Below are 14,850 nucleotides of genomic sequence, written 5' to 3' on the forward strand. Positions count from 1 at the left end.
ATTAATTGATTGGGATGATTTGATTTTAGATGTGAATGAAAATATTTATTTGTCAAGAATATTATGGATGATATATGTAATTTGAGACTTTGTTTAGTAAAAAAAAAAAAAGAAGATAAATATAGGTTTCTCATTCATTATATATACCACACTTTTTGTGGTGACAAACGTTTTCCTCGTATACATATATTCCTCAAATGAAATTATTACTTATATATAGAGTGATAGCCTATAAATTTCTTTCAAATGAGATGTCGAGAAGTCAAATAAGATGGTACAATGGCTTGGAAGAAGAACCATGGTCGTGAAGAAAGAATGCATCGAAAAACTGATGTTGATCAAGAAATACTAGATTTAAAGAATGTTTGAGAGTTGTTTCTGAGGTAAATAAAAGGACGAAACGATAATTCATGTCCGGATCCAAGTACTACAAAAAGAATAGTGAACCAAATTTCAAAAAGTTTACGTTTGTGGCATTGAAGAGAGCAACCAGAGACTTCAAACATGAAGGAAGTTTTGAGAAGTTTTTCAAGGGTGTGTGCATGGGAACGCATACGATCCTTATAAGGTACGAATCTGTTTGAGCGATCAAGGTGTCCAAGCCACAAATAACTTTCAAGGACAGCAAGAGGATAAAAACCCAAGTCGAACTATAGGATTGTTAAACAAGACGTTACGTACGTACTCGATTTTTTTGTGTACTTAAAAACAAAAACATGTGTCCAATGAACAAAGCTTTATTAATTAACCACTATGTTACAATGTTAATTATACTCCGTAGCAGGAGAACTAGAGAATTACTGAAGTGGTTGTACATTTTCAATTAATTCACCAGTCTGCAGTTTTTCCTGATCTCTCCTTTGGCCCCAAGCAGAGGACTAATCCGACTCATCTTCACCATGGCCGCAGCAAAATCCCTATTAAACGCAGCAACGTTGGTACTGTAAGTTCTAACCAACGCGTCCTGAGATCCATTATTAAACAACTGCTGATCGGAATGAAGAAGCCCTTGGCGTCCCACAAGCGCCTTGTAGTAGTCATTATCAAATTTGTTCGGAGTTGTGTCGAACGGAGCCAAGTTGGTATTTCCAGAACTGGCCGGGCAAGTAGACTTGCGAGTGGTGGCAAAGCTAGGGTCGATGTTGGTCTCGTTGTAGATGCGAGTCCTGAAGGAAGAGCACTGTGATTGGCCTATAGTGTGCGCCCCAGAGAGCACGGTCATGTCCTTGGCGGTTAAGCCTTTGGCGGTGAAGCTTGAGATGAGAGCCGCGAGGTCTGCGAATGGAGATGGGAGGTTGCTGTTGGCGGCGCTTTGGCTTGCCGTTCTTGCATCTCTGCGGCCTAGTGGTACAGTCCACGAGCTTCCTCCAAGCTATACTCATAAAAAGAGAATAATCAATTTATCAAAATTGTAGGTTTAAGATAAATAATAATGCTGGATAAAATATATGTAAGATTATTGTCAAGTGTGAATCATGTCCATGCAACAGTGGTTTATCTATCATTCACTATTTGAAATATTCAGAACACGCACGTAGAAGGATTTGTCCTCATGCATGATGAGAAAACATGCATAATGGAAAAAGGAGAGCATAATTGAACAAAGTGGGTCTAAGAGATTAAAGTATGGGAATCTGAATATATTTTCAATCATGAGATGAACGACGTAGTAAAATCAACCGGCAGCTGTAGCAGCAATGAGAGATATGGATGTGTAATTACCAAGACAACTCCATCTCGAGCTGCAAGAGCTAAAATATCCGCACAAGAAACTGTAGCATTACAAGCTGCTTCGACGCGAGTTTTAATGGTGTCAATGACTTCGAAACCCCTCGCAGAGTTCTGGTTTGGGAACGCATTCTTCTCGCCTGTAAAGGAAGCAGTGTCATCCAACAGAATCGAAGCGTCGCAGCCCTACATACAAAACCCCCGTTTAATCAAAATGCACAAATTCAGCTAGTCAATCACAAAGGCATATATCAAAGATTATAGACAATGATCGATTATCGACTTACATTGACAAAGCAGTCGTGGAAGAACAAGCGAAGAATGGAGGCACCCATGCGAGACTCTTTAGCAACAGCTTGACTCATGGCGGTGCGAACTGTGCTTAGAAGAGTTGGGCAAGTTTTTGAGTAGAAGGTGGGAGAGAGCTGAGCATTTGCAGTACTGCAGCAACCATAGATGAACACAAGAAGTGTTGCAGTAACAAACACTGATGGTGCAGAGGCCATGCTGAACTAGTTAATTATCAATTCTGTAATGTGGATACCTAGTTTTGTGTGTTCAAGCTAAGCAAAACTAAGGCTTGTATTGGATTAATTTGTGGTGTAGGGAATGATTGATTGAGAATGTATATATAGAGCGAGTGTAAGATCATGCATGCATGGAGCAGAGAAAGGTGTCCTAGCCTGCTAAGTGAGATGTGTTTGAATTTTCAAACTTTGCTGCTGCGAATTCGAAAACGCGTTGGAACATATCGATCATGGAAGCTAGCTAAGCTCCAAATACAAATAGTAAACCCGAAAAAAAAGCAGGGGGTTGACTCAAATAATTAGCAATATGTGCTTGGTCATTATATAAGTTTCTTTTATGCTCAATGCAAACAAGAACAGCTATGAGTATATTACTCAAAAGCAGATTCAAAGGTGCGATCGATCATGGCTTTCTAACATTTGAAATAGTACGATAATGATCGCTTTATGTTTCTATCGTCGAGGTTACTAGCCAGTAGCTACTCAGAAATTTCCTAAAAGCAGATTAAAGGTGCAATCTCATGTCCAACGTTTATATATGTATCTTATTACATCAGGGCCGGATCTGAGATTTAAAGATTATCTCCTGTCTCAAGGGCACTAAATTTGCAACTTCCTAAATCTTTATATATAGTTATTAGTCTGGATCTCGTACCACACGATGCAATGTCATGTACATTTACCTACCAAAGACATCCTTGAGGTTTGGTTTTTTTTTTTTTTCCTACTTTCTTGTTTCATCGGAAACGATACGGAGAGAAAATGTTAAATTCGTTAGAAAACTTTATATAGTTTATCTAGATGAGAAAAAGATACTACTCTGTATCACATTCTAGAATACCCAATTAACTGATCGATACATTTACATAGATTCGAACTATATATGGAGGTCCAACTTGTGAGAAGATCGGATGCTTTGAATGTAAAGCTGCAGAGGCAATATGGGATGTGAGCTGTGGAATGGGACTTACTCACATGTGTTAAGTGAGAGATTACGTACCAATTTTAATTTCTTCATGTCATTTCGCTAGGGAATAAGCGATGCACATTCATATGTGAAGCTTCTGTAAAAGTGTGCGCATTTTGGGACTCAGCTAGGTTGACTACTAAATTGGAGAACCTAATGATATCACGTACCGTCGTTGTAATGGGATGTGTTTGTGGCCAGTCACAAAGTATTCTTATGATTTAGATTTGGATAACTTCATCTTCCACACACATAAATCATAGATATAGACAGAAATTACAATACCTGTCCATGTCCATATACAAAGTCGCACTACTGGGAGTCGGAGGAAAGCTCCAATAATAATAATGCATGCAATGCAACCCTTCTCTTTCAACAGTAGGAGAAAGTTGATCATATATACATGTATATACACACTGTACGTATTAGTCTTCTTCGCTACGTATTAGATATTTAGATATATAGTGTGAACAGAATCCGGGTGTGCTTCATTTTTTTCTTTGATTCAACTACTCCGGGGGGGCATGTTGATAGTTGTTACTTTCCTCTCTTATTTGTTTCTGACGATCATAACACTCTTTGGTCTTCCACTTCCAGGCTTCCAGCTTCACATATATAAAGCTTAGACGATTGACTTCCATTGACTGCTCACAAAAAGAAAGAAAAAGAAAAAAAAGTGCAAATGTATTTATCGAGCTCGACCTTTCCAGATTGCATGTACGTGTGTAACATATATATGCTACCTGTGGTCGAGAAAAAACACGAAGGTCGTCAAATATGTCGCGGGCATCAGCATTGTGGTGTTTCCTGAAGAATCTTGGATGGATGATATTCAAAATAGTACAAATTAACCAAAAGTCGAAGAAATGGCTACCGTCAGGAGTAGTAGGTATTGAGCAAACAATACAGAAAGAAGTGGCCACTGTCAAGTATGAATATGGAGAAATAACATAGTGGCCATAGTCAAGCTTTTATCAAAAAATTGTATGAACCTCGGCATAACAAGGAGTATTTATTCAAAAAGAAAAATAAAATGCAGAGAACAGAAATTAGGAAGACCCAATTCGTCAGAATTACAAAAAATATGAATGAAAGGCGGTTTCTTTCAGATGACAAAAATAAAAAGGGAAATGAATAAGCAGAGTAAATAGGCTCTTGGTTTTTTTCAGATGACAAAAATTAGAAGCAAAGTAAAAAAATTTCTACCAAGTTGCAAGAGGAAATCTTGATGAAGTACATTAATTTCATGCCTTGATGGACGAAAAGAAAATTCCTGATATGCAGCATGTACTCAACAAGGAGTAATTCATTTCCAAGATCAGACCGATACATAATGAAAACAAAAGATTTCCATAAGCACAAAAGGGAAGATGCAGGCGCTAGAGGAGATGAGAAATACAATTAGCTAGGCCATTACTAATTAAGCTGCATAGTCAATAAATTGATAGCATTTACTTTCCAAATAAGGCAAGCCTCAGCATATTGAATTATCGGCCATAACTAGTTTTGTTATAAGATCTTGAACAGGAAACCTATGAATTAGATTACTTGTTTCCAGTTACTACATACTCAGATCACATGACATTAATTTAGGTTCCTCTCTAATCTACTGAACAGAGACTACAACACCCTAAAGGACTGCGTGCAACACTAAACTCTAAGATACCTATGGATAAGGTTATGAAAACGTTTCTGCTCATCAGGTTGTCTTCAATAAGTTTCATCTTCTTGCTTAACCCGAATTCTGTGTAGGTGATTTTGTTGCATGCAAACTAGAACTTCTGCCTACCTTTGAGATTGAACTGTGAATCTTCACAAGCGGAACCAGTGACTGTACAACATCTGCCATCAGTGGCCTGTAATCTGCCTCTGGTTGTACACACATAGCAGCAATTGCTGCCACCTGAATGACGTCCTTCATCGAATATTGACCCTCCAATTCAGGATCCATGATCCGTACAACCTGCTCCCTATCTGTCAGCTGCGGTAAAGCCTATAGTAATAGTACAGATTAATTAACAGAAATGAAGGAGAAGTCTAGATAAGTAAATGGAAATAGGAAAAAGTTCAAAAATAGAAAACAATAATTTAGTAATACGATGAAAGAGTTTGCTGATAGTCCAAAAATTATGAGGCTAAAATATACTCATTATTCTACAATAGATCATTATATTCAGCAATAGAGCTGAAAACCCACCCAAGAAACAAGAACACCTTCTCCAGGGGGTCTCTTCATATCAACTGGAACTCTGCCAGTTAGCAATTCCAACAGAACAACTCCATAACTGTACACATCTGATTTAGTTGTCAGATGCCCTGTTAATGCATACCTGGATAACAAATCACATGTAAGAAACAGAAGCAACAACACTTGTATTTACTAGTTGCTATTTAAAATGAGAATGTGAACAAGAAAAAATATCTATATGCATATAATTGGAGCTAAAAGTTTATAAGTTCTTACTCAGGGGCAACATATCCCTGTGTGCCCAACACTCTGGTGGAAACATAACCCCCAGCTTTGTCAGATCCAAGTTTGGCCAATCCGAAATCAGAAACTTTGGCGTGGAATGTTTTGTCCAAGAGAATGTTGCTGCTCTTAAAATCTCTGTGAATCACAGGAGGACTAACTTGTTCATGGAGATACTCCAAACCTTTCGCAGCTTCAAGAGCTATTCTCAACCGGGTTTCCCAGTCTAACTTTGTGGAGAGGGCATTAGGACCTGCAGAAGTTAAATGCAAGTGGTTACCCCAACAGCACATATAGTACATAATTTGATCCAAAGTACACTAACATATGCTTATTTGTTTTCATGTTTTTCATATTAAGTACTTGTTATACGCTAGGGATATTGTGAGTTGGGAATTATGTGTTAGTATTTTATTACCAGTGGAACTATACTTGACTTATGTTATTAGGAATCATTTATACTTAATTTTAGGATTGTCTACAACTTAGTACTGGTCTCTGTTTGATGAACAATTGTAGCTTGTTTCCTAATCCTGATTTTTCTTTCTTCTGTTTCTTCTTGCTGTCTCTCTCGTGTCTACATGTAATTCTCTTCTTCTGTTACTCTTATGTTTTATGCCTGTCTGATATTAGTGTTCTATATACTCATGTCTTCTCTCTCTTTTTTTTTATCTTTCCTACTTCTTTCTATATTCTCTTCAAAATATTATTCTGAACTCTGAAAGTTCTAGGTGGTGTAAATCACAAAATACAGAGACCAGGAAAAGAACAATTACATACAAGATTGGCACCAGCTGTAACAGATTAGCAAACACAGTAATGTTTTCAAGTTTTCATTATTCCAGGAAAGAGGTGGGGGTGAGAGATAGAGAAGGTAAAACATGCAAACAGAAAGATTACTTGGCTTTAACTTGCATGATACGGATAAAGGGTACCATATGACATGAATTGCAAAGTAGAAGGTTTCTCATAACATAGTTTATATGCATGAACCCTAGTAATCATGCATAAGAAAACTATTCAATCAGCAAATATATAAGACAACAATCTATTAGAAAAATGTAAAACTTACCACCACTCACAGGATACAAATGTTCCTGCAATCCACCATTGGCCATGAACTCATACACCAACAGCTTACGACTGTTATCTGAACAATACCCAAGCAACGGAAGCAAATATGGAGAACGCAACCGACTTAGCAACTCCACCTGCATTCAGTAAAACAGACCATCACAGACCAATTTAACACAACCCACAAACCTAATCCAATTCTCCGATAGTCATACAAAAACAGAAAAAAATAACATCATTTGGTCTTTGAAATCCTGCAAAGCTAATGGTCTAATTTGAGTAAATATCTCAGTTTTCCAAGAGTCCGATACCGAAATTCGCACACCAACCATTTTGTTTCCTAACAAACCCAATTTCAACAAAAGTAAACTAAATGTACATCAAGAGCAAACCTCCATTTCAAATTCTTCTTCTCCCTGCTTCCCTCCTTGGTCCATAAACTTAATAGCAACTTTCCTCCCATCATGCAGCACCCCACGGTACACCAACCCGAACCCACCTTTCCCAACCACATTCGACTTGCTGAATCCGCCGGTCGCCGAATGTAGCTGCTTAAATGTAAACACCTGAACTCCGTCTCCGGCAGCCGTTTTCAGATTCGGAACACCACCTTTGCCCTCCAGGTCAGCACCAGCCCCTACAAACACCAACACATGCAAACAAACATCAACAAATCCAGCCCGAAACAGCATATTCTCACTGGAATTCCATCACTCCAATCGCATGCAACATAATAATCCAAAAAATTAGACCCAAAATCAAAATCAAGATAATTGAGTGACTAGAATTCAATGAAAAGTTTAGCCAAATGAGACTGACTGACCTTTGGTGTGGTTGAGGTGCTTGGCGAGCTTGTTGCGAATGTAGCAGTAGTAGCTGAAGGCGACGAGTAAGGAAGCGACGGCGAGGGAAGCGAGGACAACAATGGCCACCAATGCCACGCGGGCCTTTCTTCTGTACTCGTCTTCTGCTTCCATCTTCTCAGTAATTTGAGCTGCAGAGGAAACCCTAACCCTAGCAACAGCCTCACTCGGTCAGTAGTGGACGAGAAGGGAGAGCATCACATTTTTGGAGCTTTGGAAGTTGAGAAAGAGAGAGAGAAAATGTGTCTTGATTTGTGGCGCGGAGGACAGTAACTTTACTGTATTATGGCTTTGGATTTTACTTCTACAGTAAAAAAACAAAAATTCTGGACTTCAATTTTATAGTTTTTCAATTTTTTTCCTATGTCACGAAGATTTAATTCATAACCAGTCACGGACCATAATTAAGGGCTATATGAGCTATAGCCGAGTAAGAAATTTTCAAATCTATATTATTGTACATGTTTAACCATCCTAAATACTTCATCCCACATTCATATACCCACCTTAATATTGATTTCAATTTTCCAAATCGTTGAATAATATCACAATGGTGTGAATTGTGATGTTGTTTATCACAATGGTGTGATGTTATTTTATTGGCTGGGCTACATTTCTTTTTCTTTACTCAATCCATCTAAACATCCAAGTCACAAAAATAAAACTATAAGATCTACATGTAGCCCAGTCAATTTCAAAATTTTAGTTCCGTCCCTGCTCATAACCACAACTCACCAATCAGTCTCACAACCACAGTTTATTTTACTATTATTAGAAGAGTAGTTTTCTTTTTCGTAATCGAAACGACAACTCTTTATTAATCAAAGATTAAAGAAACTTAAATACTACAAAATTCAGCTGCAATCACAGCCTGAAGAAAGTTTGGTGTAGAAAAATAAAATTTCTCTTCTTCCTGTGAACAAGCCTTCGCTGCAAGCTTGTGTGCAACAGTGTTGGATTTTCTATTAATATAGACCACCTTCAAATTGTCTTCAGCTCTTTTCGACCAAAAAAAAAAATGTCTTCAGCTCTTATTTTTCTCATAGATCTTCATAAATTCTACTTAGAACTGTAGTATTCGGCGTACATGCATACCTTAGTTGTCTCTACACCTCCTGTCCCTAAAATAACTAAATGAAATCCCTGTGCAAAAACAAATTCCACAGCCTTACAACAAGCTAATAACTCAGCATGTTCAGCTAATATAAGGCCAATTAAAGGGGCTACACCCCGAGCATCCATATTACCTTGGAAATCACGAATCACAAATCTCAAACCTCCCCTGCTACTCACATGAATAAATGCCCCATCAACATTAACTTTCCATACTCTAGAAAGTGGGGCTTTCCATTTGACACAAGAAGGAATACTTGCTAAACTGCTTGAAGGCACAATAAGGTTGCGAAACTCTTGGAGCCGAGTTGCAATGGCAGTACTGATATCGATAGCAAGCATGTACTCCAGAAAAAAATTAGATCAGAGAAAGGAAAAAATAAATTTAATTTTTAATAGGGACATTTAGCCATTTTAGCAACTTAACGGTCTCTTTTGACGGTCAGCTGACGGAAAGGATAAAACTATAGAGAATTAGAAAATATAAGAGTATACCAGTTTAATTTAAAAACTCATACATAACTGTTTTTAAGTGCAAAATATAGGATGTCACAAATATTTCCTCCAAAAAAAGAAATAGGTTGCTTTCAAAACGGGATTGTAGGTTGCTTTTAAAACTTGGCAGTAACTTACGTTCAAAAGTGGGCAGTAGAAACTTAGCAACCAACAGACTTCTAGCACCTAATAGACAAGAGGATGAACTAATATAATTTTCATAGAGTGCGTTTATTGCCACCCCACAAACCACTTTATTCATCCCACGTTCTCTTCACACCCCACTTATATATTTTTATTTGTAAGTCTACTTTGTTCACCCATTTACAATACCTAAATTTTTTTTTCCATTTTTGCTTTGTTCACCCTAAATTCTTTTTTCACCATACATATATTTTTTTCAATTTCAGATTTGCTTATTTGTTCACCCTACATTCGATCTCTTCTTACCTTGCCTATATATTTTTTAATTTTACATTTACTTTATTCACTGATTTGCAATACACACAATATCAGCCTCTTTCAATAGCTATTGAACTCCAAAAAGAAAATGAAATTGAAGAAAATCATAAGATTATTATCATTTGGGTAAGTGGAATCACAAATTGAACAATAAAAATCAAATTAAAATATAAATCCCAATTAAAGAGAACAAAAAAAAATTCTCCAACTTAACAACTCATTGGTATATATCCGTCGATATTAAGATGCACAATGTCTGTAAACTCTACTTAGTAAAAAACTACTGATGCCGAATAAGTAAAAAAAAAAAAAAAAAATAAACGAATATATATATATATATATATATATGTAAGTGAGCGACTAGACATAGAAATTTACATATAAAATCGATATGAGAAATAATGAGTAAAGGGATAGACGAAACATCAACAAAGAAAAAAAAAATAACAAACAGTTCACCTCATCTTCAATTGAATGTTAGTGTCTTCTTCAGACTTCATAGAAAGATCGAATATGATAAATTCTGGGTTAAGGTTTATGAAGTACGTGTTTATCTAAAAAAACAGAATTTGTAATTTATAACAACTTATTGTACTTTACTATAATTTTACATTAGGGTATATTAGTCATTCAATAAATCAATAACATGTGAGGTGAACAAAGTGGTTTGTGGAATGGCAATAGACACACTCTTTTCATATCCATAATCCATCCAAACCATGTAATCATTCCATAATTGAACTAATATAAAATAAATACAAAATTTACCAACATAGCAGAGACCAAGTTAACTATCATCTTCAAGACTATCTCATCATCAACAATCATCCTCTCTGATGTCGGTTCATTAAGGGACAAAGTTGCAAGCTTAAGGACATCAACATTCCCTAGTTCCATAGAGTCATGGTCAGCTCCCGCAAGATCCCACATTGAGTCCTTTATGATAGCTAGGATCATTCCTTGCCAAAAGTCAAAAAGTTGTATGAACATAAACCAAATCTTGAGCTCTTTTTGGTTCCAACTTATTCCTCTTCAAACCATGTATGAAGTTATATGTACTCCAATTTCTGTTGCAACAAGAAGATGAACAAGGTTGATTAAGCAAAAACAATTTCAAAGTCAAAGATTGGAGTTTTGGTGTAGAAGCTCTATAGGCACCCCACCAAATTATAGGCTCAAAATAAAACTTGTTTTCTAAAGCATCCGTTCTTGAATAATCACCAATGTTTAATGAAAAATAGGCATATTCTTTTATCACTTTGTTACAAACTTGAGCATCCGAAAAGAGCTTTAGAAGACATTTTCTCCTTTCATTGGTGAGCTCGGCATCTCTAAGTGGAGTAACTCGATTAGAATCATTTGTAAGTCATTGAGAGCTATAATATCTTTGATATAAAGAGTACGTGTGCCATGTAATGAAGTGAGGTGGAGCTCTTGGTACACCGGGCAATTAAGATGGAGTAGACCACATTATAACATTGATACCACACAATGGGTTGTTATGACATGGGCAAATTCAGGCTTAAAAATAGCATTCTTCACTTTCTCTATCATTGTATCTCACCACTCATAAACCAATCATGAAATCAATTTGGTCCCATAAGCAATGGCGGATCCAGGATTCAAAAGTTACCTAGGCTAATTTTTCTATATATTTTCTTTTAAGGTTACAACCCAGTGGGAGGCTCATCCTCACGCCTTTATAATTTTCAACCATAACATACACTGGGGGGTGGGGAGGACATAAAACCAAACCCCGTGAATCAACAACAAGCATAAACCTGTTTTAAGCAACAATAAACTATCTAAATCGTACCCTACGAGACCCGCTCACTTCAAACTCAGAAATCACAGAATCATTATCAAGGCTCTCAGCATATTCTCTTTCAATGTAGAGAACCATCAAATCATCAAGAAACTCATCTTCCATCTTGTTTCGAAGTTTGCTTTTTATGATGCTCATAGAAGAGAAAGCTTTCTTTGTTGTTGCTGTGGAAACTGGCAAAGTCAGCACAAGACAAATCAATCTATAAATCATAGGAAAGAATGCTGATTTTCTTGATTCAACTAATCACCAACACAAATCAGACAAAGAAGTTGTGTTGGCAAATCTTGGATCGTTTGGAATATCTGCTATAAAATACCCACACTCCATATCTAGATTAAGCACATCATAAGATGTAAAATCTGCAAGATAAAACTTGGAAGCAAGTTTGCAAACATCTTCAGATTTGAATGATAAAAATTATCATGTGGATCAAATGTAGCACTAAGAAGAAGGAGCTCCAACGAATTATCTGTAAATCTAGTATCCAACTCTACCAACTGAAAATCTATCACAGCATTAAGTATATTGACTCGATAATAATGCTCATTTGTGATATTTTGTTCACAAGCCCTTGTGCCTTTCTTGTAAGGAGCAGACATATCTGACATAATAATAGCATACTCTTCACAAAATGATTCAACCCTCATAATCAAATCTTCCCAACCATTTTCTCTCATCTTTTGAAGTTTTGATTTTGTGAGTTTAAGACAACTGAGAGCATTCAAGATGTCTATGGCCTTTTTTTGCAATGATTGGCAAAGAAAATCAGTAATCCTCATGACATCATGCATCAAATGCAAGCAAAACACAAAATCAAAACGTTTCATTGCCTTACCCGTACACTATGCCAAAATATTCATCAGACGACAGTCCAGGTCTGTCGTCTGACAGTTTTTTTTATGTCGTCTGAGGCTGTGTCGTGTGATTGACCTCAGACGACAGTTTTCCACCGTCGTCTGATATCTGTTCAGACGACATATCTTATGTCGTCTGGAAGAAGCTGAATCTGGAAGGTTTCAGAAAAATATGTCGTGTTAATGGATTACATACAACATATAAATGTCGACTGAAGCCAGAATAAGGAAGAAATTAATGATGTCTCAATAGAAAACCAACAACATATATATGTCGTCTGATGAAGCAATTATGTCGTCTGATGAAGCAATTATGTCGTCTGATAGTCTATTAGACTTCTATATTTTGTTGCTTGTTATAAAGACTTATGTTGTCCGATTGTCTGTTGGAATTCACATTCTTGTTGCTTTTTATAAGCACTTATGTTGTTTGACTATGAATTGAACTTCATATGTAACAAAATTAAGAATCAAAGAAATTAAAACTTCATTGATGTTGATAATCCACTTCAATTAAAAAAGTACATAATACTTTTTTATCCTAATCCATAAAAGGCTATAAGTTATGGTCCAACTTTCAATCTAATATCTATTCACTAAAATGAATATATGGACCTAATCTATTTCTAGAAATGATATACCGAAACCTATTAACGATGTCAACATTGATGTCATTCTGTTGGGTTTCCAGCCCATGTGTTTTTCGTAAGATGTTTCGTCTTAGAATATGGTGTTCCAATAAGAAAAGTAAATCCTTATTGATGATGGTGTACCTGTAATCTTGTTGATTACAGAGAAGGAAGGAGGCATTATTGTCTACCACTAATAGGATTTGATTTCCTATTTGGTGAAGAGATCTGATATCCTTATGGCCATATAAGGAGGGGGTCAGCTCTAGGTTTTGTATCGCAGAGACGAAGACCAAAGTGTGTTCCATTCTCGGTTAGAGGGTGAGAGAGGGCAGAGAGGAGAGAGATAGGAAGAGAAGTGAGAGAGTCCTTGTTTTCTTATTCTTTCTGGTGTACCCATTATTAATATAGTGGAAGTGTTTTCTGCCGGTGGATGTAGGCAAAGGTTTTGCTGAACCACCTTAAATCTGTGTTCTTTGTGTCTTATCTTTGTGGTTGTTTCTCTTGGTTTGCTGTGTTCTTTTGGGGTTCCTTGACATACATAATTGGCCGATATCACAACACATTCCTCTCAACGGGGCTTCAAGTCGCTAAATGACCTCGGAATCTTCTGCAAACACTTATACCTACATATTGACCAAATCAACAACAAAAAGAATGAGAGATTAGTTCATTTGGTGCATGCTCCACACACTCATTAGAAGAAACCAACTTCACAGTTCAATACTTCAATACTAAATACATGATTCCAAATTCTAGACCAAACACCATCTTCTCAGCCTTATATCTCAATCACCATAACTAGACTCTTTTAAAACCAATATCAACCGTTCTTTCCAGCCAAGACAATTATACATAAGAGACCCTTAATAACAATTAAACCAAATTCTCAATTCACTACCAAATCGGTAATTTCCATTAGATTTCAATACCATGACCAGCCCTTCATCCCATTCACTATAACCTCCCTATATACTTCAACATGAACACAGCAGTACACAAAGTGTCAATCTTTGCAGAATTAGCCACACACAACACAACCCAAATACTTTCAGCATCTTTCTATTTATCAAACGCCAACATCCCATTTCATTTTAATTATAACAACTAAACAGAAACTTAACTTCCAACTGGTCCATAATCAACATAAACACAGTAATACACAACTAGGCACCAGACTTTCATAGAACTAGCCATAACGAAATGCACAACTCAAAAATCTTCAATATTATCAAATTTACACCAATCAGCAACCAACAATAAACTCTAATTTACTTTTCGAATTTACCTTCGATGCGTCAAAACAGAACTTGCTCCTTCACTGCCCAAAACTTCTTGTTGAAGAATCAATGACCCAAAACTCAGCAACCCTTAAAGTCCTTGTTCACTAACGCAGCAAAGGCCAAAACCAAACCCAAAAATAGAGGAGGTTGCCGGCGGGGACAAATTCCGTCAAGGGCAGAGAAATAGCCCAGAAATCCCAAAAACTAAAGTCAATAAACTTCAATCTAAACTGAAAAATAATTACCCTAGAATGATGAGGACGACGAGAGAAAGGAAACCATACCAAGAGAAGTCGGGTTCGCAGCCTGAAAACCCAGAAATCCGGCAGAAAACTCGAACCTTCTTGTCGTCGTTCCTCCTTCTACGGTCAGCGATCGGAGAAACGAAGGCTAGAGGCGCATCGGGGACCTCAAGGTGGTCCGGTCGGTGGTGGCCAATCGCCGGGTAGCCACGGATGGCGAGGCGGCGTCAGTGCTCGACATCGGCGTCGAGTTGGTGTCGAAGAGAGAGATTGAGGTGGTCTAACTAGTTGACCGAGTTAGTCTCCTTACATACG

The 14,850-nt window shown here is 37.0% G+C and overlaps 2 protein-coding genes and 1 non-coding gene across 3 annotated transcripts; 1 reads left to right on the plus strand and 2 right to left on the minus strand.

The window, feature by feature from the left end:
- Window positions 1-718: 718 nt before the first annotated feature.
- On the minus strand, window positions 719-2,332 carry LOC101310622 (peroxidase 52-like). The gene is made up of 3 exons (XM_004303145.1): window positions 2,016-2,332; window positions 1,723-1,914; window positions 719-1,372 (listed from the first exon to the last, which is right to left on the minus strand). Exons 1-3 carry the CDS (start codon window positions 2,232-2,234, stop codon window positions 824-826), a joined length of 960 nt encoding a protein of 319 aa, XP_004303193.1. The 5' UTR covers window positions 2,235-2,332; the 3' UTR covers window positions 719-823.
- Window positions 2,333-4,795: 2,463 nt separating this feature from the next.
- Window positions 4,796-7,866, minus strand: LOC101310913 (serine/threonine-protein kinase PBS1-like). Its single transcript, XM_004303146.1, has 6 exons — window positions 7,590-7,866; window positions 7,159-7,403; window positions 6,765-6,903; window positions 5,687-5,945; window positions 5,420-5,552; window positions 4,796-5,215 (listed from the first exon to the last, which is right to left on the minus strand). The coding sequence occupies exons 1-6, from the start codon at window positions 7,741-7,743 to the stop codon at window positions 4,955-4,957; spliced, it is 1,191 nt and encodes a 396-aa protein (XP_004303194.1). The 5' UTR covers window positions 7,744-7,866; the 3' UTR covers window positions 4,796-4,954.
- Window positions 7,867-12,851: 4,985 nt separating this feature from the next.
- On the plus strand, window positions 12,852-13,638 carry LOC101311205. Its single transcript, XR_184930.1, has 2 exons — window positions 12,852-13,054; window positions 13,575-13,638. It is a non-coding gene; the product is annotated as an uncharacterized LOC101311205 (transcript).
- The last annotated feature ends 1,212 nt before the right edge of the window (window positions 13,639-14,850 follow it).

This window comes from Fragaria vesca, linkage group LG6 (genome assembly GCF_000184155.1).
Source record: "Fragaria vesca subsp. vesca linkage group LG6, FraVesHawaii_1.0, whole genome shotgun sequence".
NCBI lineage: Eukaryota > Viridiplantae > Streptophyta > Magnoliopsida > Rosales > Rosaceae > Fragaria > Fragaria vesca.